At 40.4% G+C, this 27,969-nt stretch overlaps 1 protein-coding gene across 2 annotated transcripts; it reads right to left on the bottom strand.

Moving 5' to 3' along the window:
• Positions 1–34: 34 nt before the first annotated feature.
• Positions 35–26,109, bottom strand: LOC142108808 (cathepsin K-like). Of its 2 annotated transcripts, none has more exons than XM_075192684.1 (8): positions 26,003–26,109; positions 18,888–19,014; positions 16,196–16,318; positions 14,302–14,457; positions 12,784–13,002; positions 11,493–11,658; positions 4,594–4,699; positions 35–1,496 (listed from the first exon to the last, which is right to left on the bottom strand). In XM_075192684.1, exons 2-8 carry the CDS (start codon positions 19,008–19,010, stop codon positions 1,397–1,399), a joined length of 993 nt encoding a protein of 330 aa, XP_075048785.1. In that variant the 5' UTR covers positions 19,011–19,014; positions 26,003–26,109; the 3' UTR covers positions 35–1,396. The 2 variants fall into 2 exon arrangements, with proteins under 2 accessions (XP_075048785.1, XP_075048787.1); XM_075192686.1 differs by having other exon boundaries at positions 18,888–19,021; positions 26,012–26,078.
• Positions 26,110–27,969: the final 1,860 nt, after the last annotated feature.

Here is a 27,969-nt window from a genome sequence, read left to right as displayed (position 1 = left end):
CAGCATATATTTGAAATAATAAAGTAACCAGAAATTGAAATCACATTTGTTTTTTTTATTTATTAAAAACATACACTAATCACAACACAAATATAATTCAAAATGCGGAAAATATTCTGACCTTTCATCTTTAACATCAATGATAAAAAAAAATGGATAAAAACCCAAGAGTGCCAGACTCTCGTCTTAAATTATAAAAAGAACATAAAGAAGCCTAAGAAAAATGATCCCTTTGTGGTATTCAGTGCCTGAATTCTGAGCCAGGTCCAAGTGTGTGAGAGAAGTCCCTTATTGTAGGAACCTGTATTCCAAGTATTATATATACCCATATTATATGATGGGTGAGTTAACATTAAACAGAATGTACCTATTATAACATTGGACAGGGCAGGTGACATATAATCTGAACAACCATATCTATAGGTAAATGGTCATTGTACATACTGGGTGTGCTGATCCTGGAATTTGAGCCAAGTACTTTCTACTTAGGCTGGGCACACACTACAGGGTTTTCAGCCGATTATCTGTAAATGAGTATTTCGCCCGATATCGCTCCAACGATCCAACAAAGCACATTGTATTGTTTCATTTGATTTTTAAACAAAATTAAAAATCTTGCTGAACAATGGAACGATGACGTTCCGATTCTGCAGTGTGTACGCACTCAGGACCGGCAGTGTCCATAGATCTCTATGCAGTGTGCAGAGTCACCATCTGTTCAGCCGATGGTTATGAAAGATGAAGAGCACAGATCTGAAGGTAAATTTTGTAAAACATGTTTAGTGTGTACACATGAATCGGCTGCTGATCGGGAATTTTATTATTTATTTTTTTCAATCGTTGGTAAAATTGTTAACAATATCGCATGAGGAGAAATTTTCTGTAGTGTGCACCCAACTTTATTCTTTTTCCATTATACTCAATCAAATGTGATTGCGTTGAGAGCTTATCATATGATCATTAGCTGCCACACTACATAGACCAATCAAAACTGCTCTTATGTGGAAGACTTTAGCGTCTTAACCTAAATTAGATAAATTAGGAACCCCAATTCCTGACCTAGTGTAAATAGTTACCACAGGTTTTTATTTACTCTTTTATTGAAAATCGCAGGACAGGATTTAAAAAAAAATGTGTGAAAATGACATTTCAAAAACCTAAAGAGAATTTGAAACTATTAAAAAGTTTTACTATAGGGAGAAATGTTTCATTTTTGGGAGTGTGAACCTGCATGTGCAAAAAATCTCCAACAAAATATTTGTGATTGTGTGTGTAAACTTGTGTGACTCGGGTAATGCCGAGAATGACCCTTTGACAAGACCAAAGTAATCAAATAGGTGACATAAGTGGACTGGTTCTCGGCAGTCAAGTCGGCTTAATGTACTTCCACGACAGGTCACATGAGAGGGTAGCTGGCTAGGTTCGAAATTCCACAGGCATTGTCTTTATCTCTGGCCATTAGGATGTAGCCTTTATCCCCCCATTCCTCACCCCAGCTGTGAAGAGAAAGCAGAAACAGTTATATTATGAATCATCAAATAATCAAAATTAATACATCATGATGCTACATGGAATCTTTCTTGATAGAATTGCATATTAAACAGGGTGAGAAAAGGAATTAACTTTCCAGACAATAATTTATCTTTAGACCTTTCCTCTCTGACATGGTAGACCATTCTTACTGTTACAATTCCTGCAGTATAGCTCTTTCTTGGTTTTAATTGGAACAGGTTGAGTCTTGCATTCTTTGGTGTTACATTTATTTTATTTTTTGATCTAACGATTATTAAAGACAAGCTTTGGAAAGTTTCCTGTCTTGTTCACAGTTTCAGAATATAAAGACATCAAGATAACAGCAAGAGAATGTTTGTAGGAAGAGTGTAGACAACACAGGAGAGGCAGAGAGCAGTATAGGGTCAGGGCAACAGATGTCATAATGATAATAGTCATTTAGGAATCCACAATATGTGGCATAAAAAACCCAAGATCAACATTCAGTCAATCTTTGTAATGGTCACCTTAATTTTTTTTTTTACTAAAATTCTTTGCATTTTTATTATAAAATGTATTTATGTTTGCATTTTATTTGTATTTCCTATCTTAGCATTTTTTTAAAATAGTTTTTCTAGTTATAGGTAAATGTTTAAATAACCCTGTGGAGGAACAGCAGCTTAAACGGGTGTCTCCAATCGCTATCATAATCGTTTATTGGTAAAATGCCACAAAACTCTGCAGCGCAGGACAGTCGGTATAACAAAGCATACATAAAATGAATCATACATAATATAAATCATGCATAAAAGCAAAACAGATTCGTACAAGGTTGGGGTCATTAGTTTGATTCCCGACCACGGCCTTATCTGTGTAGATGTTCTTCCTGCATTTCGGTGGGTTTCCTCCGGGTGCTCCGGTTTCCTCCCACTCTTCAAAAGCATACTAGTAGGTTAATTGGCTGCTATTATATTGACCTTAGTCTCTCTCAGTCTGTGTGTGTATATTAGGGAATTTAGACTGTAAGCTTCAATGCGGCAGGGACTGATGTGAGTGAGTTCTCTGTACAGCGCTGCGGAATTAGTGGCGCTATATAAATAGAAGATGATGATGATGGTACAGACACAAAACACAGGATAGAGATGGCCACTAATAAATTCAATATTGACTGATTCTAATAGTAGCTTACTTAACATATTGTTACACTTTATTTATGCTGGTGAGCAGGTGAGACGAGACCCAGAGATGACTTTCCTGGGTCTCTCCCTTTACCAGCACTGAAATATTCTAAAGAACCTAGCTTCAATAGTATCTGAAATTAAGTTATCATTCAGGTACTAGTGGTCTTGTGCAGGGGAACCCTGATTAGTCAAGTGACTGTTGCCAACTCTCCTTACTTTTCTCTTAACAGTCCTACATAGTAAGCATCAGAACCATGGGTCCTCTTGTAATCCTGTTCTATTCTGCTACTAAATAAACTAGAGTTTGAAGATATGAATCCTCATAGTTGAGTCCGTTCTCTATATGTGGGGCAGCTTTGTTCATATAGGTAGTCTCTCCTTGGCGAATATGTGTAATCTGACAATATTTTCACTGGGCCATGGCCTATATGTACAATTGATGATCTTTGGTAAGGCGAATGTAGAAGTCTTTGAGTGTTGTCAATTATCTCTCTGGGTGGTCTAAATTATCCCTCTTCTTCAGGTACTAGATCAGTCTCAGGTGACACCTCGATCCTGTTGTATCTCTCTGTAGAGGTTCTCTTAACCACTCTCACAGACTCCTGTCAGCTCTCTTTTTTTCTCTCCAACTAATCTTGTTAGTGCTCTTTCTTTTTGTCCAATTAAATCCTGTCAGCTCTCTTTATTTCTCTCCAGCTAATGTTGTTAGCTCTCTTTCCCTTTGTCCAACTAAATCCTGACAGCTCTCTTTATTTCTCTACAGCTGATTCCTGTCAGCTCTCTCTCCATCTTCAACTGTCACTCTGCATCTCAGCAACGCACACAATGTTTCAAACTATAGAACTTTTTTGTTACAAACAATTTCTAAATTGAACATCTGAGATGTCTAGCAAATTAACATCAAATACTATTACATTATTTATCATTCCTATCTAATCCCATATTTTTTGCATTTTAAAATCATTGTACGCTAAAACATGTTTTGTCAGTCCAGCACACTTCAACAATAATAATATGAATACTGCAAATAGTAATTCACCAAGCCAGTGGATTCCAAACTTTTTCAGTTCAAGGCACCCTTAGGGTCTCCAAAATTTTTTCAAGGCACCCCTTATCCAAAATAATTACCAAGTAGTCCCCCGCCTTGCTTACCACTGGCCCTGGCCGAGGCACCCCTGTGAGATCGCAGAGGCACCCCAGAGAGCCTATGGCACACAGTTTGGGAACCACTGCACCAAGCTGTACATATGGTGAGTGTGTGAGCAAGTATGAGAGATTGTATTAAACAATGATTATTATCTGTCCTGCATTCATTCTAAAAAGTATTGTTCCAAATTATCAGAGATGAGTGGAATTTTCAAAACTGTTCCAAAGAAAATTTGCCTAATTCAACATTTTGACAATTTTTTTCTGTTGAAATTTAGCTTTAAGTGTTCCGCATGGAATACCCTCTATTAATTTTGGTCCAACCAGAATTCTAACAGTTTTATTCAACCCAATTCAGAATAAAGTGACACTTTCGTCAACCCAGCTGTATTTATAGCCTATGAATTCAGCAAAATGCAGAACGAGGTATTTGCAAATGCCGAACTTCAAGATTGTATCGCTGGAATTTCGCACCTGTGACATATGGCCTGTGAAACTCAACGAGGGAGATTCAATTGCTGCTGATGTGGTGCTCGGACATCGCGCACACTCCCGACAATTACGGTAGGAATCCTGTATGTGTATTTTTCCTCGCACCACTATGGGATGTAAGGACAAACGAGCGGAGATTCCAGCCATGACATCGGCTCAAGGAGTCTACACGGACGTTTCAGAGACACTCTACGCCAAATTGAACCTCCTCCAATGTGGGCTAAAATTGACTGCAACTTAGCTCATCTCTTAATATTATAAATTGTTATAGAGTCTTCAATACCTGTTCTTAACAATCCAGTACTTGGATTTCTTTTGTGCTCCATATCCCACAGCCAAGACGGCGTGATTTATAGCTTCTGCATCACAGTTTTGGTCATAGTATACACCTGAAAAAGAGACACAAGATTGTAACCAGGTAAAACTAAACAAGAATATATAGATGGTAGAACTAACCTGGGCTAAGGGAGGAATTCAATCAGCTGCGAAGTGTCTCCGGAATGTCAGTGAGACATTTCGCGGTGGAGACTTATGTAAAATCTCCATTCATTTTTCCTGGCACCCCATAGAGGTGCGAGGAAGAATGAACAGTGAATTTTGCTATAATTGCCGACAATGTGCGCGGCGCAATGTCCGCACGCCACATTGCCGGCAAATTAATTCCTCCCTAAGAATCGCAAATGACCAGGAGGTATAATTACTAAACTGCGGGTTTGAAAAAGTGTAGATGTTGCCTATAGCAACCGATCAGATTCTAGCTATCATTTATTTAGTACATTCTACAAAATGACAGTTAGAATGTGATTGGTTGCTATAGGCAACATCTCCACTTTCTCAAACCCGCAGTTTAGTAAATCTAGCCCCATGTGTCATACAGTTTAACTTTTTAGGCCAAAAAAAAAGAAATACTGCTTTTGAAGCATTCAAGTCATTTAAGGGGTCTTCAAATTCCATGCTAAATTGTGATGTGACCTTTTTTGATTATGGAAAAATCTTTTCATTTTTTTTTTAAGCTTTTGTTCCCACAAGAAGGAGAAACAACTTTGAATTTTTTGGGGTCAGGATTGATAAGTGTGGGCGAATACAGGTAATTAGAAAAAATAACACATGGCCTATTTTAGTTTGTTTGTAGTTGTATTTTGCTACATAACCGAACACTTGAAACTGTGTGTAAGGGGTCATGTTAACTATGGTTATATTGTTTTGGCCTAAGCTTTATTATAAATATCTAAGTAATATAAACAAAAATCAACAATCATTCCAAAACATCAAATATTTTAAATAGAGAGATATAAATGTCATACATATTAGATACCAGTAGGAATGAAGTATTGTAGGGGAACCAAGGACTCCAACTTAAACTATTTGGTATTAAAGGACTAGTAAGATGTCAAAAAATAAATGTTCATTCAATCACCAATCACCATAAATACCCCCTGCCCCCTATTTCCTGGTTGTGCAGGGTGTCATTGTTATTCCACCATAACATTGCTATAATGTGCAAGTTCAAGACAGATGTGGTTGAATGTCTGTTCCCTCTCTGGTCTTTACACCAGAACGGGCCAACAGAGATCACAATTGTTCATAGCAGGACTCCTCTGATGGAATCTGCACTGTTTAATGACATCCTTGTGTTAAATACAAACTATTCGGATGGCAGTTGTCATTAAGCACTACAGATTCCATCACAGATGTCCTGCATTGGAGCTATAGTGATTCCCGCTGCATCTTCTGAAATAAAGACTGACAGAGAGACAAGATTTCTAAACTGGTCGGCTTACATGCAAATGGGCTCTTCATTGTGGTGGTGTAACAATGTTACTCCAGCAGGGCTTCCCACTGAAACTCTGTGCAGCATTGAGGAGACAGGAATGTATTGAAGGTGATAGAGGTGACTTGAAAAAATGTTTGGAGAGGGTTTACTGGTTCTATCATCTTACTCATGTCCATTTGTGATACCCCAACCAAATGCTGAGTACCCCCGGGGTGTGTATGTATATATATATATATATATATATATATATATATATATATATATATATATATATGGAAACACATAGAAACATATGTGTGTACATTTAGATTTATTTATATCACTGCATAATTTGCTGTAATTACCTATATTATCTGTTGTAATTGCTTATGGAAACTGATTGTATGTGTGGCGGTACCTATGCCACTGGCCACATACACATTTAATCGACTTGTGTTACTTTAAAATATACAAGGATATAGTCAATGGATTTTGAGTTTAATATTGTATGTTTTGCCAATAACAAATTAATTTTATAGTAATTGTATTTGGATTTATATCAGTTGTGTTTGGCCTTTTCTCTAACCTAATTGTCAATAGCTCAGTTAAAACATTGGTTTTAGAAGTCTGCACAGAAGAAGAAGGGGGAGGGGGCTCTGACTGGACATGTGACCCCTGAATCTGAGTGGACATGTGACCCCTGAGTCTGAGTGGACATGTGACCCCTGAGTCTGACTGGTCATGTGACCCCTGAGACTGACTGTGACCCCTGAGGCTGACTGATCATGTGACCCCTGAGGCTGACTTATCATATGACCACTGAGACTGCCTGGACATGTGACCACTGAGACTGACTGATCATGTGACCCCTGAGGCTGACTGATCATGTGACCACTGAGACTGCCTGGACATGCGACCACTGAGCCTGACTGGACATGTGACCCCTGAGACTGACTGGACATGTGACCCCTGAGACTGACTAGACATGTGACCACTGAGACTGACTAGACATGTGACCACTTAGACTGACTGGACATTTGACCACTGAGACTGACTGGACATGTGACCACTGAGACTGACTGGACATGTGACCCCTGAGCCTGACTGGACATGTGACCACTGAGACTGACTGGTCATGTGACCACTGAGACTGACTAGACATGTGACCACTGAGACTGACTGGACATGTGACCACTGAGACTGACTGGACATGTGACCACTGAGACTGACTAGACATGTGACCACTGAGACTGACTGGTCATGTGACCCCTGAGGCTGACTGATCATGTGACCCCTGAGGGTGACTCATCATGTGACCACTGAGACTGCCTGGACATGTGACCACTGAGACTGACTGATCATGTGACCCCTGAGGCTGACTGATCATGTGACCACTGAGACTGCCTGGACATGCGACCACTGAGCCTGACTGGACATGTGACCCCTGAGACTGACTGGACATGTGACCCCTGAGACTGACTAGACATGTGACCACTGAGACTGACTAGACATGTGACCACTGAGACTGACTGGACATGTGACCACTGAGACTGACTGGACATGTGACCACTGAGACTGACTGGACATGTGACCACTGAGACTGACTGGACATGTGACCCCTGAGCCTGACTGGACATGTGACCACTGAGACTGACTGGTCATGTGACCACTGAGACTGACTAGACATGTGACCACTGAGACTGACTGGATATGTGACCACTGAGACTGACTAGACATGTGACCACTGAGACTGACTAGACATGTGACCACTGAGGCTGACTGGACATGTGACCCCTGAGCCTGACTGAACATGTGACCACTGAGACTGACTGGTCATGTGACCACTGAGACTGACTAGACATGTGACCACTGAAACTGACTGGATATGTGACCACTGAGACTGACTAGACATGTGACCACTGAGGCTGACTGGACATGTGACCACTGAGACTGACTAGACATGTGACCACTGAGGCTGACTGGACATGTGACCCCTGAGACTGACTAGACATGTGACCACTGAGACTGACTGGACATGTGACCACTGAGACTGACTGGTCATGTGACCCCTGAGGCTGATTGAACAGCAGCTGAATTTTGGTGGGAAAATTCCATGTTTAAAAATCTGAGGTGAAAAACTTCCATGTTGGATGTCTGAGGAGAGAGGCTGAGAGCACAGGGACAGGCAGCTGAGTACCCCCAGCAGTGAGCACAAGAGCACCAGGACTTGTGCTGAGAAGTTAGAAGGGAATTCCCTTCCCCTGCTGCAGAATCTCAGCCACAGAGTGCAGCCCACGACTGTCAGTAAAGAGCCAGGTATCCCATAATATTATGTGCAGATCTGTTTAATGCAACATCAGTGTATTTAATCAGTCAGAGACTTTACCCTAAATGACTCATTCCAATCTTTTTAGGAAGTAGACAATTACAACTGTTACCCGCTATAGATAATTCAGGACTGAACTGTTAAAAGCCTCTATGTAGTTGGATGAAAAGTGTCAGAATTGAGGAATTACAGATATTGCAACCAAATCCCCAGGGTCACTAACACCTGCAGTAAAGAGGTCTTCTCTCCAAGCCTTTAAATATTAAATTGCACGTTTCTCATTGACTTAAAAATAGAAAGCTACCCCAGGACACAAAATAATAAACAAAAAACTTTGCAATCTTAAAAGCACCTATGGGTTATATTTACTAAATGTGGGTTTGATAAAGTGGAGATGTTGCCTATAGCAACCAATCAGATTCTAGTTAACATTTATTTAGTACATTCTGCAAAATGACATCTAGAATGTGATTGGTTGCTATAGGCAACATCTCCACCTTATCAAACCTGCAGTTTAGTTGATATACCCCCTAGTCTGTGTGACACAGACAGTTCTAAATTGTAGACAAATTAAACTCCCCTCAAGCTGCAGGGTTTTACTTACGCCCAATCAGCCGCAACGCTAAGTAACTTAACAATTAGGGACAACTCGTCACATGTACCACCTCTACAGAAGAGTACTGAATTATGTAATGGGGATTAAATGCTTAGGGTGACATTTACTGCGCAGTAATTTGCATATAAACTGGATTTTAAGGCTATCTTGACAAATCCGTATCTATACCGTGTTGGATTATTAAATCCGAATGTTATTGATGTGTACAGACAATGGTAATTAATGCATCAGTTAATGTTATCCAATTATTTATGCAAGGGTTAATGATTTATTTTGACAGAAACGCCCGGGGATGCAAAGTTCCACAAGTATAAATTTGTTACTTGTTTTGTGAACATGAATTTTTAGTCCTATGTGAATGGTTTGAAACTGACATTAATTTGCTACGTTATTACCAAATTTATATCAGGGGCCCTCCTGAAGAAAGTAAAACTATTTTGGAAGATATTGCTGTCATCTTTATTTTTGTGGTTAACCCTCGTTACCTCTCTGGTGTTAAGAAAATCAAAAGAAGCGAACCCGTGGAGAGAATAGCCTTGGCCTGATAAAGTACAAATTCACCTCCTTACACTGTACAGCATCTCACGGAGTATTACACAATTTACATCCTCAATATACCTTTCAACTTCCATGTTGTTAACTAGGATATTAAATTGGAAAGTGTATTTTGCTGTCTGCGATATCTGTAGTCATGAGCTCATTTTAAGAGGTCTAAGTCCCAAGACAGTCTTAATCCTTCACTGAACAGTACTAGGGCCAGTCTCTACCATTGAATCTCATTAGATTAATTGTTTTAAAAAAAAGAAACACAATAGAACTTTGCACAACTTTATGCGATTAATCTCATGAGAACAAGCTTTCCCTGCCTAGAATAAATTATGATTTCCAGAATGAGCAATTTATCGTTTATTCTATTAAATTCTATGGAGAAGCTCAATCGCCTGAAGCTGATGTGAGACAGTTATATTGCAGGATTGCACAATTCAAAGAGACCAAATTTTTTTCTGTAGCAAATCACTTTTTCCCCAGATCTCCTTTGCCAACTCCCCCTTGTGCCTGTTGTCTGTTTGCCCTCCCTTTAGGTTGTAAGCTCTTACGAGCAGGGCCCTCTTCCCTCCTGTCTCATTACCTATTACTTCTGTTCCAACTACACTGCCCACCTCCTCCTCAGGCTTTCCGCCCTTGACTCTACTCCTGCATATCATTGCACCTCTCTCGTTAGCTCCTTACCTGTTAGCTGTGCCCACACTTTTGGGCACAGATTCTTAGTTTGTGCCATATTTACCCTGCTCCCCCCTCCCTTTCCATCCTTCCTGTAACTGCATACTACCAGCTTTGCTGGGAGCTTTACGATTTATAGTGTTACTCATTTATTGTTCTGTGTTGTTATAACTTGTACGGTCTTATTGCTTGTAATCTGTACGCCGATGCGGACCTCTTGTGGTGCCATATAAAGGCTAATTTCAATAATTGTATCTTCCTGTACAATACTCATGACTATGACAGTTCCCTGATCTCTGTTAGTCTTCGGAATTTTTATGTTGCACTAGTCACTGTCGCCTATATCGGTATCGAAAAAGTGTACCCTACCCGATATTTCTACTGGTCTCCACTTCTTGAAACCAGTCTTCACTTTGCTATATTTTAAATATACTAAAATAAAAATCTCTTTTAATTTGATTACTACTAATAGTGTCATGTTATGTTCTTTTAAAAGAAAACTATGTTTTATCGGTCCTCCTCTTTCATACATTGCCTTGTTATTAGTGAGATACAAAATCTCTTAGTAGTGAGCAGCAACAACCTGTAAGTTATGAGCAGTCCTTGATTTGTATATTAAAAAAAGAAGTGGTAACCCTATCCATACTTTCTCATGGTAAATAGTGTGTGTGCCACAGAGCTGGCATAGGTAGCCCATGTAGAGGGAGTGATTGGATTAGATGTAATGACACACAATATTCTACCAAATATTAAATGTAATTTTTATAACAAAAAAACAATAATGGAAACAAACAGTTGCCCTCCAAAAGTAAAAGTTCTGGCTTGGTCATAACAGGGGGAAGCCTCCAGTCAAAGAGTAGTTCATTTTTACACCGCATATTATAATCTTGGGCCTCATTTAGAGTGTGACGCGTTTTGTGCCTGGAACGTGCACATAAAAATGACGTCGCAAAAATTGTGGTCTTATGTGTGTATGTTTAGTTGCACATATCTCACCGTACATCCAACATACAGGACAGCAGTATTTTGCGGCAGGCATATGTCAGGTGTACAAATGCGTATACATATACCTAACATCCGCGCAGAGATGCAGCTTGTCAACGACAGCCACATTACCCTATTAGTACACAATATAATGTAATAAAATGTTATATTCACAAGAGATAATAGAGGCTTGACAGTGTTCTTAATATAGTTACATTTTCTATATAACATATAAATACAAACACCCCTCATACATTATTAGCAGACAGTATTTATACATACCTTTACTATAAAATTGGAAGCTGGAGAGGCTGGCATCAATCCCCACAGACACGGGCCCGATCGTCCCCACTGCTTTCTTCAATGCTTTCTCGCTGCCCTTTTGCACTTCTTTATAAGATTTACATTTGGCTGCTTTCCCAGCTGTAGTGTAGTTACAGGTCTGATCCTATTACAGAACACACATGATTGTTAAACAACAACAAAATCCAAAGAGATATTTTGTGTGATATAAGCATACAAGATGTACTAAAACTCTACTCTAGCTAATGTCACTGCCATTCTCTGGAACTGTTCCAAAACAGAACAATACCCAACACTGCAACTGACTAACTAAAGCTGGGTAACACTACAGAAATTTCAACCAACCGCTCGGTCCATGGACTGCATACACACTAGCCTTGTTTAGGACGATAAAGGGAAGAGCGGACGTCCCTTTAGCGACTTTTTAGAGCCATGTTGTCATGAGCAATGACTGTAATTTCGTACTCACTGTTGTGGATCGGTCAGAAGTTTATACACACTGCACAGCGGAATCGAGATTGGAATGAAAATATTAAACGGTACGACCAACCAAATGAGGCGACAATCGTCCATTTGGGCAGACTTTCGACCATCGAGTCACTACACACACTGACCCGACTTTTGAACGAGCGGTCGTATGTCGGCTGTTTGAGCCGATTATTGGACGAAAACAGTGTAGTGTGTACCCAGCTTTACTTTTAATAGCTGCTAAATCAGACTGCTGCTAAACTCAATATATAGCAGGACTGATTGGGCCCTAAGATGCTCAAGTTTGTTCCTGTGTTTTATTTAGGTCTTATACTACTTAGCCTGTATGGATTTTAGATGGTGTTATAGTATTAGATAAATGACAGTCGACGGTTTGCTGTATAATTGTCCACACAATGACTTTCAGACTGTAGGGTAGTGGTTCCCAAACTGTGTGCCGCGGCTCCCTGGGGTGCCGTAGTGATCTCAAAGGGGTGCCGCGGCCAGGGCAGGTGATAAGCAAGACAGGGGACTACTTGGTAATTATTTTTGCTTAGGTGTGCCTTGAAAAAAATTATGGAGAGCCTAAGGGTGCCTCGAGCTGAGAAAGTTTGGGATCCACTGCTGTAGGGAATTAAAAGCAACAAACACTAACCATTTCTAAAATCCAGTCATCTTGCCTAGGTTGTCTTGTATGCATTCTGGGCCTCCAATAAAGGATCATCATTCATGGACTAGGTGATTACCCATACGTACACAACAACATCTCTTACACCACAATTATTGTATTAGAATAACTTACCTCTCCAACATAAGGATACGCTGCTTCAGAGTCGATGCCTTTATTATCTCGCACATACTCAAAAGCGTTGGTCATGTAGCCTCCTCCACATCCGTCATTTTTCTTGACACAGTCTACCAAGTTCTGTGGGCTGAGTACCACTATTTTTTTAGTTGTTTTCTTGAGCTGTCCCTCCAGAGCTCCCACAGAACTAAAAGCCCAACAAGACCCACAGGAACCCTTAATGGGAAATCAAGAAAGAAAAGTAATACAGTTGGGTTATTATCCCTGTATGTAATGATGTAATGTAACCTAATGTACTGAATGTAATGACACATCTTTTTCTCTCTCTGCATTTAAGTTTGAGTAATGGATGTCCACTGGTCTTCATGTTCCTCTCCCAATATGGACACTGTTCCTCTCTCCTTATTGGCATCTTATACTAAAACAGAACATGGCTATAGAGCTTGTAGATCAGATTACTCCTTATGTTGACCTTGTGAGTGCTACATTGTGTCATGAACACACAGGTGAAAATATTGTTGTCCAAATTGGGCAATTGAGCCGATACAGCCGTGGGTGTGACCCCTAAACTGGTACAACGTCCTCTAATAGTCAGATCAGTTCAATGAGAACAAAAAGACTTCTGCTTTACATGGCATGTCGAAAACGGAAACACATTGTGTCATAGCCATTTGACAGGTCATGGATATCTGACCTTTCTGGACAACATCTGTAAGAAAGGAAACAACAGCACTGATTGTTTCTATGGTTACAGATGTTGCCAAAAAGGTCAGGTATAAACAATACATCTGTCAAATGGCTTTGACTTTGTTTTCCTGACTTTAACAGATGTTTTCAGACAGAAGTCCTATTTGAAATATCAGCCATTATCTCAGCATATTCATTTTAATTACACAAATACTATGTGAGTGGAATTACCAGTTAAATTAAAACTCAGCTTTAGGTTTTAATTATAAAACAATAAAACTGAGTTTCAATAAAAGTTCCCAATGTTAATGACAATGTTCTGTATCTTCTACTGTGTTGGCTGCTGAATGGCGTTATCCTGTGAATTTAATCATGTGATTATACATTTTCTGAAACTGATTGTGACCCTTCAGACGTAAAAGTTTCCCAAGCTATGTTTGTCCACTTTAGACACCAAGGGGTATATTTACTAAATGGCGGGTTTGAAAAAGTGGGGATGTTGCCTATAGCAACCAATCAGATTCTAGCTTTCATTTATTTAGTACTTTCTACAAAATGACAGCTAGAATTTGATTGGTTGCTATAGGCAACATCCCCACTTTTTCAAACCCGCAGCTTAGTAAATCTAGCCCCAAGTCACCACAAGAGGCTGGAGGATATCTATTAGAACAGGTCAATCTACTAAACTATTAAATCTAGAATGTTAATATTATTCCGACTACATTTCACTTGAGCTCCAAGCAAATCCAGAGGCATCACACAGCACAACACAGTGATATAAATATACTATATTTTAAATAATAGATATAGTTGCCTTTGTCATATTACCTGGTTCCTGACTGGTGTCACATAGCCTTTTTTCCTATAGTCAATAGAGTCGGGGAGAGCTACCAGTTCCTCATCCTTCTCAGACGTGATGTTCATGGCTCTATCTTGTGTTGGAACTTTGAGTCCAGTCATTGTCCTCACAATCTCTTCACTGGTCTGGAAAGAAAAGAAACTGGGGATGAAGCTTGGAGCTGTACCATAACAATTTATAGAGTAGTACTCCATTTATAGCACCTCTGCCACACAGCACTGGTGTCATTAGTTCAATTCCCAACCTAGGCTTTATCTGTGTGGTTTGTATGTTCTCCCCATGTTTGCGTGGGTTTCCTCCAGGTGCTCCAGTTTCCTCCCACACTCCAAAAACATACTAGTAAGTTAATTGGCTGCTATCAAAATTGACCCTAGTGTGGGTGATTGGGAATTTAGACTGTAAGCTCCAATGGGGAAACGACTGAAGTGATGGACAAATATCCTCTGTACAACGCTGCGGAATTAGTGATGATAAATAAATAATGATGATCCTACTTTCCACCAATTACATGTTTCCTAGGTGTTGCATAGTGCCTACAAGAGTATCATGTATGCTCTGGTGCAAATGGGATTAGGATAATTCTGCAAAAATTAATCCTTTCTAATTTACAAGAATAGTAGATCAGTTGTAAAAACAAAGTAGTATAATACAGTACAGCTCATTCTCAGTGAGGTAGGATGTGAAATCCAAAATCTCTTAGTGAGCATACCTTGTGCGATTCCTGAATGGATTTCTGCGCTAACATTCCTTTTAATAATGGAAATGCAAATGTTTTTGGGTGTGTGTAAACCCTTAGGCATGTCTATATCTGTATTTAGCTAAACAAATATTTGCTTACTTCACAGCACACTAACATAGGGTTATATACAGACAATTAACAACATAAAATACCCATCAGTGACTGGAATTTTATACCCAGCAAATGATCAGCATATCATATTTTGCAAGTGAATTGACCAGCACAGCATACCCAGCAAGTCAAATGACCAGCATATCATTACTCACTAAATACATGACCAATTTATCATACACTCAGTAAATGAAATGTCCTTAGATATGGCACAGATTAGCGCTGCTGTTTTCCTTTGATATTTTTGTGTTTATAAAGCATTTCTGTGTCATGTTCAAGAGTAACACAACTAAAATAACAACCCTGCTTTAATAATATAAAAGCCTCAGAGTAAAAAAAATAATCACAGAGAATAAACCTAGAAAAAAAAGCATTGTGTTTTGCAAAAAATATAACAAAAAAAAAACCACTTGGTATTACTCTTGCTTACAGTTTGATAGCAGTGTTTTTTTCCACTGTTTTCTGCAATATTTTCTTTATATACCATACGAAGAGGTTCTATTTATGACCCATTACATTTATGTCGCATTGATTATCATTTCCCTATTTCAATCATAAATTACTTAATGTTACTATTTATAAAACTTCTTCAGCCGGGACCAGCAAATAGTCTACAGTAAAGTGATGGCAATCACTTTACTTACAGGTCTTTGCAAATTTGCGATGGGGAGGAGCACTTAGCCTGACCTTGAGGGATCCATAGATTCTTTTCCTGCGGTGCTCTCCCCATAGGATAGAATGACCAATGCCCCTGTAGGGGTCAAGCTCAGAACTTTTGCATTTGCGATTGAAGAGGATCGGACCGCCGCAGATATTGGAGATCCTCTAATAATAAATAGCCTCTTTACCTTTAAATGCAGTAATCCCCCCAAAACTGCAGAATAAAACCTCTTTGGAGGCTCATAAATAGGACCCCCTATCTGTTTGAGCCATTTACATATTTCTCCCAAGTGTGCGTTCCTTTAAGACATTTGAACTCTACCCCCTGCCCCCTCTTCATGACAGTAACTCACCATGTCTCCTAGGCGGTTCATAGCCAAGTCATAGGTGTGCAGCCCCTGGGAATACTCTAGATTATGGGTGGAGATTAATTTGTAGTTTTTCTCCCAGATCAGACGTCTCAAGAGTTCATCATGCTGTGAAAGAGGAGAGAATACAGGTGAATCAAATCGTCAGCTCAAATGCTTTTTAGTGTCTGTAAAATATCTGCTACCAAAATAGATGTTCTGTATTTCAGAGGCTACGTATATCTCTGCTGCTCCTGTTTATGTGTCTGCTATACCTCATACTGACCCTTATGTATACCTCCCTTGTCCTGACCCTTATGTATACCTCCCTTGTCCTGACCCTTATGTATACCTCCCTTGTCCTGACCCTTATGTATACCTCCCTTGCCCTGACCCTTATGTATACCTCCCATGCCCTAAACCTTCCAATGTCTGATCCACCCGTGATACACCCATTTCTAGTTATTCTCATGTAGGCCACACCTCATTAACCAGTGGAAATCAGGACGGTCCCACGACAATCGAGACTATTGGCAGGTGTGCCTCAGGAAAGTTTTTTTTCTCCATCCTTGTCACTCCTGGAGCTTATTTAATTATGAATATCTGCGTTCCAATTGCTGGACGTTTCTGGAATTCCTGACCTCTTAATCTCCTTACTGCTACCACAGTTGTTCAATATCCAGTGTGCAGAGCAGAAAGATTTTGAGATATGCTCATAACATTTAAGCATATAATCTGACTTACCTCCTGTCTGTCTGTCTCTTCTGTTACATTCCACTGATTGATGTGAAATTAAAGTGTTCCTGTCACCTACACACAGTGGACATTCAGGAGGCATGAGGTCAAATACGTCGGTATTTCTACCATCAGAAATATGACTACCACCGGGCATGAGGCACAGCCTTTGTTATGTTGCTTATTTCTAGTGAAGGTGACAGGCAGAATATTTGTGGGGCTGACATATGGCTGCCTCCCAGGTGTACTTTAAATCTCAGTAATTAAGTGTCAGTAATTGCTGCAAACATTTACTATTATTTCCTTACTACTCTTGTTAGGTATTGGAAACTATCATATTATTATTTATTAAATCAATTGCACTTTATTTAATTTACTGTACATATCACAGGCGCTGCAATGGGGTGTGTCTAGATGGCAACACATACAACACCAATTGTGTTTGTTCTCCCCGTGTTTTCATGGGTTTCTCCCGGGTGAGCCGGTTTCCTCCCGCATTACAAAAACATACTAATAGGTTAATTGCCTGCTATTACAATTGACCTTAGTCTATCTCTGTGTTAGAGAATTTAGACTGTAAGCTCCAATGAGGCAGAGACTGATCTCCATGAGTTCTCTGTACAGTGCTGCGGAATTAGTGGTGCTATATAAATAGATGATGATGGTGATGAATTGTTATTGATTCATGTTGCATTTACAACAAGTTATATTTGTTTTACGTTTATTTTATTTTTTTAAACTTGTACTTTTTTTGTATTTAACAAATTATGTATGTATGATAGTGCTGTATATTTAGATCAAGGGTTTATAGCATGGTGGTTTAGAGGTTAGCACTTCTGTCTCATAGCACTGGGGTCATGAGTTTGATTCCCAACCATGGCCTTATCTGTGTGGAGTTTGTATGTTCTCCCCGTCAGGGCCCTCTTAAGAACATCCTGGGCCCCCGGGCACAGCAGTGCACCGGGGCCCCTATATATACAAAAAAAAAAAATGATTATATATATGGGCCCTGCAGCCCAGGGGGGCCCGTCGGAGGCAGGAAAAAAAAAAAAACCTGAAAAAAAAAGAAGAAAATAATTACCGTGCTGTCAGCTGGCGATCCGGCTCCCTCCATGGTCTCCTCCTCCGTCGCGCTCCACAATGGATGTCGGGCGGGCGTGATCACATCACGCCCGACATGCACTGCAAGCGCGACGGAGGAGGAGACCATGGAGGGAGCCGGATCGCCAGCTGACAGCACGGTAATTATTTTCTTCTTTTTTTTTCAGGTTTTTTTTTTTTTCCTGCCTCAGACGGGCCCCCCTGGGCTGCAGGGCCCCCGGGCACCTGCCCATTGTGCCCTATGGGAAAGACGGCCCTGCTCCCCGTGTTGGCGTGGGTTTACTCCCACAATCCAAAAACATAATAGTAGGTAATAGGCTGTCATTAAATTGTCCATAGCCTGTATGTATGTTAGGGAATTTAGACTGCAAGCTCTATTGGGGCAGAGACTGATGTCAGTTCTCTGTACAGCGCTGAGGAATTAGTGGTGCTATATAAATAAATAAATTATGACAATGATATAGGTTGTCCACTTTTAGACGATCACTGGTACTTAGCTAGCACTCCCCATGTAGCCCTTTATGGTGGTTATTCCCTAAGTTCCATCTCCAGTACTTCAGTGTCTGAGCCAGAGCTTGCAGAAAGGTTACATTAGTGGGCCTGGTTGAGGGATTCACACCCCAAGCTTTGTCATTCTATGCAGCAGCTGATTGGTTAGGAGTCACCGACAATCAGATCACCTGCTGCATATGGAATGCGGTCACATTTCCGTCAATGGAAATATCGGCAAACTGAACGCCAACACTTCCATTCTGGTGACAGCTTAAAATTGTGGACAGTGTGATTGTTGACATTCACAATGTCCACAGTCACACTGCAGACATTAAAAAGCAATGACTTCTACTGCTAAATAAGACATTACCTTCCCATTGTATTGCTTCTGATACGTTCTCTTCCATTGCTCCCACTCAGCATCCAGTGTATCATCCCGATAATGATCAGCTTTCACCAGTGGAAGAACAAGGAGCAGGAGGTAGAAAATCATTATACTGCAGAAAGATAAGAATAATGACAACTTCGTGAAAATTGAATAATTAATCGTATTGAATAAGCCATTATAATATAATACATAATTGAAGAATTGTGGAATTGTCACCTATACCTACTGCGCGATAAACTCAAAAATTCAGCCTATTGGTTCAAGAAGAGCAGGGCCTGTGCCGTTCAGATACATTGGATTATAAACCATTATAATATTAATCCTGAACTATTATTTAGTGAACTATTAACCTACACAGTAGAAACAGACACAAAATGGCTTGTAGGATGCCGCTATAGTTTAAGTTTGCCCTCAGTGGGAACATTCTTGGAAATGCCCATTGGCTTGGATGTGATCTCCTCATACTAAACGGCTACACCTTTAACTTTAGTAAGACACAGGGCCCTCTTAACAACATTTTGGGCCCCCGGGCAAAGCCGTGCACCGGGGCCCCTATATATATATATATATAAAAAAAAGTGATTATATATATGGGCCCTGCAGCCCAGGGGATCCCGTCAGAGGCAGCGCAAGAAAAAAAAAAGATGAAAATACTTACCTTGCGGTCAGCTGGTGATCCGGCTTCCTCCCTGGTCTCCTCCACCGTCGCGCTCCGCAATGGATGTCAGGCGGGCGTGATGACGTCACGCCCGACATGCACTGCGAGCGCCGCACGGAGGAGGAGACCAGGGAGGGAGGGAGCCGGATCACCAGCTGACTGCAAGGTAAGTATTTTCATCTTTTTTTTTTCAGGTTTTTTTTTTTTTTTCTTGCGCTGCCTCTGACGGCCCCCCCTGGGCTGCAGGGCCCCCGGGCACCTGCCCGTTGTGCCCAATGGGAAAGACGGCCCTGGTAAGACATTGCTTATTAATAAATCAATAAAGATACGAGAAGTCATCGTTGCACTGAGCACACACATGACAATAGATGAGGGTTGTAGATATTCTTGAGGCCCTGGAAACCGAGGCCCAGGTCACAACACTCAAACACAATTACATATAATTGTTATTATTTTTCATTCATTTATAGCAACTTATTTGTTAAATGTAAAATGTTGAGACATTAATAGTAGCATACAGACGCAGCCGTCTTTACTGTATCATTTAACTCACTTGGCCAATAAATCAGCACAAATTACAATACATAGATCTGTACCAGACTTTTTTGGAAGGGAATGGTGACTAGGAGTGTCATACACTGTGATGCAGTGATAAAAGTGAATACAATCTGCAGGTATATGGTAAACTGACTCTTATCTGTGTTACTTGTAACTTTATACTGAGTGAGTGTATGTGCGAGGTTTGAAAGAAACAACTATGTGTATGGCAAGCTTGGTTATGGGGCCAGGGGTCTTGTTCTTTTGAGATCATCATCATTTATTTATATAGCGCCACTAATTCCACAGCGCTGTACAGAGAACTCACTCACACCAATCCCCTGGAGCTTACAGTCTAAATTCCCTAACATACATGCACACAGATTAGGGTCATTTTAATAGCAGCCAACTCACCTACTAGTATGTTTGTGGATTGTGAGAGGAAACCGGAGCACCCGGAGGAAACACACGCAAACACAGGGAGAACATACAAACTCCACACAGATAAGGCCATGGTCAGGAATCGAACTTATGCCCCCGGTGCTGTGAGGCAGAAGTGCTAACCACTGAGCCACCGTGCTGCCACTAAGAACCTATCAATATCTCAGTCAGGTTTCTGTTGCAATAAGCCAGATGCAGTGTAGTCATATATTACAGAGAGAGAACAAAGAACTAGGAAATCCCAAACTGCATGTACAGCTAAAGCATACATCTGGAACTAATTACTGTACATTCCTTTTAAGAATCATCTGTGTAAGTACAGTACGGTAAGATCTTTTGGGGCCTATTTATTATAGTTAATTTACATGTCAATTTCACGAAAACAACTGTTTTTGCCCTGTAATAAAACACAGCTCTGCTATCTCCATTGGGCACAACTGTATGCAGAAAGCAGCTTTGTGTTGTATCATAAGACTACAAAATGAACAGCTCTGTCTGAAGGTATAGAGATGTAGCAAAAGAGAAAGCATAAGGAAGACAGAACAGAAAGATTTAGTACAATTTAAGACCTTGCATGAACAGACAAATAGTCACCTCGATGGACAACTCCTTTAAGATAATGTTATTATCCCGTGTACCCCTATGATTGTCATCCTAAGTTACAATACCAATGACAGTAATAATAGATGCTGGCAGGTTTTTATACGTCTCAGTCCGCATTTTGGATGGAATTTCACACATTTCTCTAGTGGTATTTGGCCTAACACGTTCTGCTTGGAATTTCCCCTATTTTTTTTGTCCTACCCAAAATTATATTGTATACCCCAACTACACCACAGAGCAGAATGAAGTGACACCATCATAGCCGCACCTTCATTGTTAGACTATACATTCAGCAAAGTGCGGAATGGGGAAGTAAAAGCAGAATTTAGAGGGTGTATCACCACAATTATGCTCCTCAGTGAAATGACCTTTTCCACCACGACGTTCAATTTTCACAAAATTCCAATATATCGTCTCTGATCTCTAGTCAGTTTTATATACGGGAATTATTTTTGTGGATTAATTAAAGGATTGACGCAAAGCAAGTCTATTAAATAAATTAATTAACTTCACTCAGGTTAGTTCATTCAGAAAGTCAGTGCTAAATATGGGAAGAGACAAACAATGGAATATAAAATCTCAAAAGCACGCACAGAAAAAAAAAATACATTCAATTAATGTTACCTGTCAATATTATAGTCATTTAGGATTAGACATGGACATTTTTTTAAAAATGTTTTGTTTTTTTACTTGATAAACATTTATTAGGGTGAACTTAATATCTACCGTACATAACAGACATTTTTGCTCCCGATTGCAGACCATACGATACTGACTTATAGCTAAGACTTATAGATACTGGTTATAGCATGCATACGATACTGACATAGCTAAGACTTGTAGATACTGGTTATAGCATGCATACGATACTGACATAGCTAAGACTCAGGAATTAGACTTGACCTCTAGCTGGTGAAAGAGATACGTCAGAAAACCAGCGTACTTCTGTGTGCATCTGAGTTTGACGTGAACGGCCTAACTGTACATTGCCTATGTACATCCACCTTTGCCCCCCCCCCCACGCACTTCCCTCACCCCCCGAAATCGTTGGCTGTAGTAAGTGTTGTTTAGGCTCGAAGATGACTTGGACGTGGCTGAGTTGTGTTGTGTATAGTCCGATTCTGAGAATGTGCAGAGTGATTGTGCAGACGATACACACAAAATCGGCAGGCACGTTCCTTAGTGACTCAGGCCCTTAGAGCGTTCCATAACCTTATAGTTGTATAACAGTGGAGGACTAATTTAAATTGATTACCCCTTTCAAATGACCTGTTATATTAACTACAATGACACATACTGACATGTCAACTCTAGTGTACTAGTGGGCCACACGTAGGGTGGTTTTCTGTTGCCCAGAAACCCACCCACCCACTTGAATCAAAGTGTGTGTTAGAAGGAGGCTAACGCTTGTTAGTGCCTTTATAGGATAAACTATAGCATTTCATCTGCATTCTAAGACTCGTTTTTGTGTGAATCTGCTTAAATTTTTATGATCTTCAACAAAATGGACACCATAATTGTGCTTATTTATTTTTGTTTTCTTGGCAGCTAAGAGCGATTGCTGCACTTGTTGAATAACTGTAACACTTCTTGTATTTTTTTTTTTATTTGATTGGACGAGAGGGGAGATTAGTATTCATTTTACAGATTTTTATTGCTACATAAAGTATTGTATTAATTTGGTATGCTGGTCAACATGGATTTATTTAATGGAGGTTAATAGTAATATGGGTTTTTTCGCATTAATGTACTGCTTACTTTGTAGTTTAGGGTGCACTACTGTGCTTGGCTATTATCATACTCCCAGGTGCACTTTGGCATTACTTAAATATTCGGTTCTGTGCATATGTAGAACTGATATCCTCTCCTCAGGACTGTGATGTCCATGTCACTGGAGTGAGCCTAAGAGCCGGCCCGGCACCACATGGTATATTGATAACACTGAGTGACCTGCGTGACTCTCATTCTGGAAGCCAAATACAAAAGCGTAGAGAGAGGTGTCAGTATCAGTTCCCCTCTGTGCACTATGTTCCTGAAACTCTGCACTCGAGAGGGAACTGATGTGTGACCGTAAGTTCCCCCTGAATATAGAGCTCAGATGCATCCTCATCAGAGGGAACTGATTGTTACCCAACTGTCACTGGCCTGCTCCACTGCAGTCTGCATATATGGGGTGCTGGGGCTGGGGGTCATGATGAAAGAAGGGTGGGATTATAAACAGGGGTGGTAAAGGAGTTAAATGACGGAAGGTTGGTGATGAGAGAGACACAAGAATTAGAGAGGAGGTGCAAGTGATGATAATATGGAGAAATGATAACTTAAAAAAAAATATACCAGTGTCAAGTTTGTCTGGGAGAGACATTTATACAAGAATGAATTGGAGAATTGGGGGGCCTAAATCAGTACCTCACCGAAGACCTCATGGGGTCTCAACTGTTCCTCTGGGTCTGTTTGGCATTTTGGTTTTGACTCTGTTTACACATACAAGCCATAATTACACATGTATATGAAATTCATACATAATAGTGAGTTTTATTTGACGGAGGGGGGGGCAGAAAAGCTGCATAATAAGAAATGGAGAACAACTTTTACTCATGTATATTTCATGCATTTACATAAATATGGTTTACATATGTATTTATATATTCATGTACAGGTATTAGAGAAATAGGTGCCCCTAAGGATGAAATTAGGTTATCTCATACTTACCAATTTTGTATTCTTTACCTCCGGGACATCCTGGAGAGTGGGCAAGTATAGGTTATCTTATTGAACTAAAAGTGCTACTAAAATGCCTCTGGTGAGCTACAATGATATGTTTAGGGGCGCTTAAACTTTTGACCTTTGACCTTGCATTAAGCAGAAAAGGCTAATGTGTTAGCACATATAATTGCATTCTCCTATCCTCAAAGTGTCTTAAGTTTTAAGGAACACCAAAGCACTAACTACATAGGAGTTAGGGGAACAGTACTTAGCTCAGAGCAGAAGCTCTTAGTTTATAGGAGACAATAAAGGCATTAACGGCCTGTTATGTTCTCCTTAAATTCAATAACAAAGTCTATCTGGGCAACATCCCAGTGTCACTTCCTATTAACACCTTGTTATCCATTTGTTCAACTGGGTGAGTGCAATACAACTAAGGCTGGGTACACACTACAGGGTTTTCAGCCGATAATCAGGCCAATCACACAATAAACGACCGTTCGGCCCGATATTGCATTAGTGTGTACACTCCAACGATGAACGATTATCGTTCGTTAGCTCATCATATCGTTTCATTTGATTTTTAAACTGAACTAGAAATCTCGTTCAATGATGGAACAATGTGGTTCCAATCCTGCAGTGTGTGTGCACTCAGGACCGGCAGTGTCCATAGATCTCTATGGAGTGTGCAGAGTAATCATCTTTTCAGCTGATGGTTATGACAGATGTAGAGCACAGATCTGACGGTAGTTTAAGTGAAGCCCTAAGCTGAGGGCAATTAAAATTTTGTGCTATATTTCATCAGCACTGCATTAGGGGTTAAACAATTGGTGGCAGCCAGCCTATCACTCCTGGGGGAGTGGTTTTCCAGGAGGGCATAAATTACCTGGGAGCTGTGGGCTGGCTCTCTCTTTGTCCTGGATGTCAGATACCTCCCTCCCGCCCGGCATAAGCTGGTTATACTAAATTTAAGTCCTTGTCTTAGGACAAGGCGCAGTGGGTAGGAGAGCAATGCAGTCAGCGACTAATCGAAGGTACTACCGTTTAATTGGCCGCACGTCACTGCCCCTTTTGCAGTAACCTGACTCTTGGCCTCTGGGGCGGAGGATATCCGGTCGTATGCGACAATGTGAGTCCAGAAGGGGGCAGTCACGATGACGCCAAGTTTAGTACCAACCAATCGTAAAGACTTGGGATCCGTAAAGTCTTGGGACAGCGGTATTGTTTCACCTTACGCTGTATTGGTTTAAAGTTTAGTCATTAGCTGACTGCTTCGCTCTCGTCGCCATTCAGAGTTTTAAAATAAAATTCTTCCACAAAATAAATACGCCCCTTTTTTGCCAAACTTAAATCTGGTGTCCGTGTCGTTATTTTAGATAAGAAGGTATTAATTGTTCAATCATTAAGGTATAAATAAGTGCAAGGATAAAAGGTATTCGCACTGAACATTTTAAATCATGTATAGTGTGTACACATGAATCAGCATTCTGATCGGGACTTTTTTTTTTCAGTCGTTGTGAAAATCTGTAAAGATGTCGCGTCGGGAGAAATTTTCTGTAGTGTGTACCCAGCCTAAGAAAGGGGTGCACACTAATGCATCTCCAGCTACATCTCATTTCAAAATAGCAGTTTTAAATAAACAGTATGAATATAATTAATCGAAAAGGAAAACGTTACCCTTGCAGCTGACTCCTAGACATTCCCTACAGATGAGGGGACTTAAACTCCAAACACAAAAAACTGTGTTCGTGTTACTTATTGTCTAATTTAAGTTAATACCAGCACATCACCCTATTCACTAGGTAATATATAGCACATGCTTACAAGACACTCCTAATCCTTTCCCTCAGGGAAAAATAACAAATGCAACACTTTTTTCTTTCTTTTTTAGTTCGCTAATTAAGCAGAAGTTAAAGAAAACTACTGTTATGTGCTTAACACTGAGGTCAATGAGACTGTGCTTACTTCAGCTTTGTGTTGAAAATCATATTTCTCTACATAATGTGCCTTCTATGTTATATGCATGAATACAGACACAATTTATGGTTTACCCAGTTTAGTTAGGAGTGAAAAAAACTAAAAACAACATGAACAGCTGAGACAGAAAGTTTCTGAAGAGGCCCTGCAAAGGGATCAGAGAGAAAACAGACTGTACCTGGAGAATGAGAGAGCCGTTTCCTCTTCAGTCTGTGTCCTCCCTGTATATGAGCCTGCATCAGCTATAGCCCAGTTATACTAAATATTGTGGGCTGATCCTTTCCAGGAAGTCTACTGGGGAATTCTGGGCGGGTGAAGAAAAGGGAAAAACAGTTATAAAGTCACGCAGCAAAAACATAAAAAACAAGCTGAGTTTTTTATGGTACGTGTCAGGAACTGAAAAAAAAACAAAAACCAAGAGACAATTGCACTGCAAAAAAGTACTTTGGAACCTATAAATCAGTTTCAAAAAAACTAAAAGGGAAGTAGTCTTATGCAAAATTGGCAGTGAATCTTTGAATCAGCACATTCTCAATTGAACCAAACAAAAAAGGAACTAGAATATGGATTGAGGGCTTCTCCCTATTTATCAAAGCCCCTTGGGCAGTGAAGACCATCGCCGTCTGTGGCTGTCACCAGGGGCCCTGGGTAAGCTTTCCCATGGGGAATTTCTTTTTTTAAAAAGTAAGTTCATTTTATTTCTGTTTTTCAATTTATTTTATTTGCTTAATTTTTTTTTACCTTTTTTTATGCCTTTGTTATTTTATTTTTTGCCAATCTTGAACTGGAAGCCCCTGTACTGACAGGTGAAGTGGCAAGAGTCCTCTAACTGCTGCCAACCAATATAGCCATGGAGCTGAGCATCACTTACCTGCCCCGGTGACTTTTTAGTGTTAAATTGGGTGATAGATGATTTTCTATGGCCCATTAATACTAAATAGTCCTCTGTGTGTGATTTTAGTTACAACTGACAACAGTGCTGTAGCACTGAAGAATGTCAGGTGGGACATGGCCAAAATTTGCTGCCCTTTTATTTGTTAATAAGAAAACCTTTTTTTTGTAAGTCTGTTTTTTGTTTCCAGTTTTAGGTGGAAGAAAGATTGCGGGATATGGATGGGGCGGGGTCAAAATGATGTGATTCACTGCACATCCTGGAGTCTCCTATCCTACTCACTTCACTAGAAAGTGGGCAGGATGCGGGAGAATGGCTTGCTCTCCCATGAGTCTGGGAGACCTACTCGGAATTCAGGAGTCTCCCAGACATTCCGAGAGAGTGGATTATGTGTGTACACCCACACACCTGCTTCTCACATGATGCTCCCAGGAGGCTACTGCTGGACATGCTGGGTCCTAACATCAGATGCTAGACAGACTGTCAATCTGCCTCTTATATTGTGGTAGGTGCTACCAGCAGGGACAATTCTAGGCCAAGTGGAGCCCAGGGTGAAAACACCCTTTGGTGCCGCCAACCCAAAAATACAACTATCTGTACTAGCAGCATCACAGGATATGAATAATGATGAGCTACAACTGTCCTATGGAATCATTTCCCCTCTCTGGCCGTAATGCTTAGCAATGCTTCAACCTTTTCAAGAAATTATTTGCTAATAGCAGTAGTAGAAAGAAAGGGTTGTGTGCTTAAAATATAAGTGTCACGGGCACTAGGAGTCTTTACCCAGTATCACCCGCTGATGGTCTTATCAGAGCAGTAGAGTTGGTATATGATACTCTGGTGGCAGGGTGATAATGAACTGGAAACAGCAGATGGTTAGAGAATGCTCAGAAAGTCTATGACTAGCAGCACTGGTAAACAATAGGTAACTGAACACGAGGATACGGATGGACAAGGACACGTGAGGGTAGTCAGTGGTCTGCGCACGGCAAGTTGTACCACTGCTATAGTGAGAAGGAATGTCCAGGAGTAATTAGGAGGTGGAAGTCAGCGGTCTGCGTATAGCAAGTTGTACCGCTGTCTGTAGTGAAGGAATGGAATCCAGGTGAAGGTAACGGGGAAGTCAGTGGTCTGCGTGTAGCAAGTTGTACCACTGCTTAAGTGAGAGGATATATGCAACTGGTGACACAGGGAAACAGGAATCAGTGGTTTGCCTCTAGCAAGTTGTACCACTGAATATATATACGAGGAAG

The sequence above is a fragment of the Mixophyes fleayi genome, chromosome 12 (genome assembly GCF_038048845.1).
Source record: "Mixophyes fleayi isolate aMixFle1 chromosome 12, aMixFle1.hap1, whole genome shotgun sequence".
In the NCBI taxonomy this organism is placed as follows: domain Eukaryota; kingdom Metazoa; phylum Chordata; class Amphibia; order Anura; family Limnodynastidae; genus Mixophyes; species Mixophyes fleayi.
The sequence above is the reverse complement of the archived record's forward strand: the minus strand, read 5'-3'. Positions and strand labels throughout refer to the sequence as shown.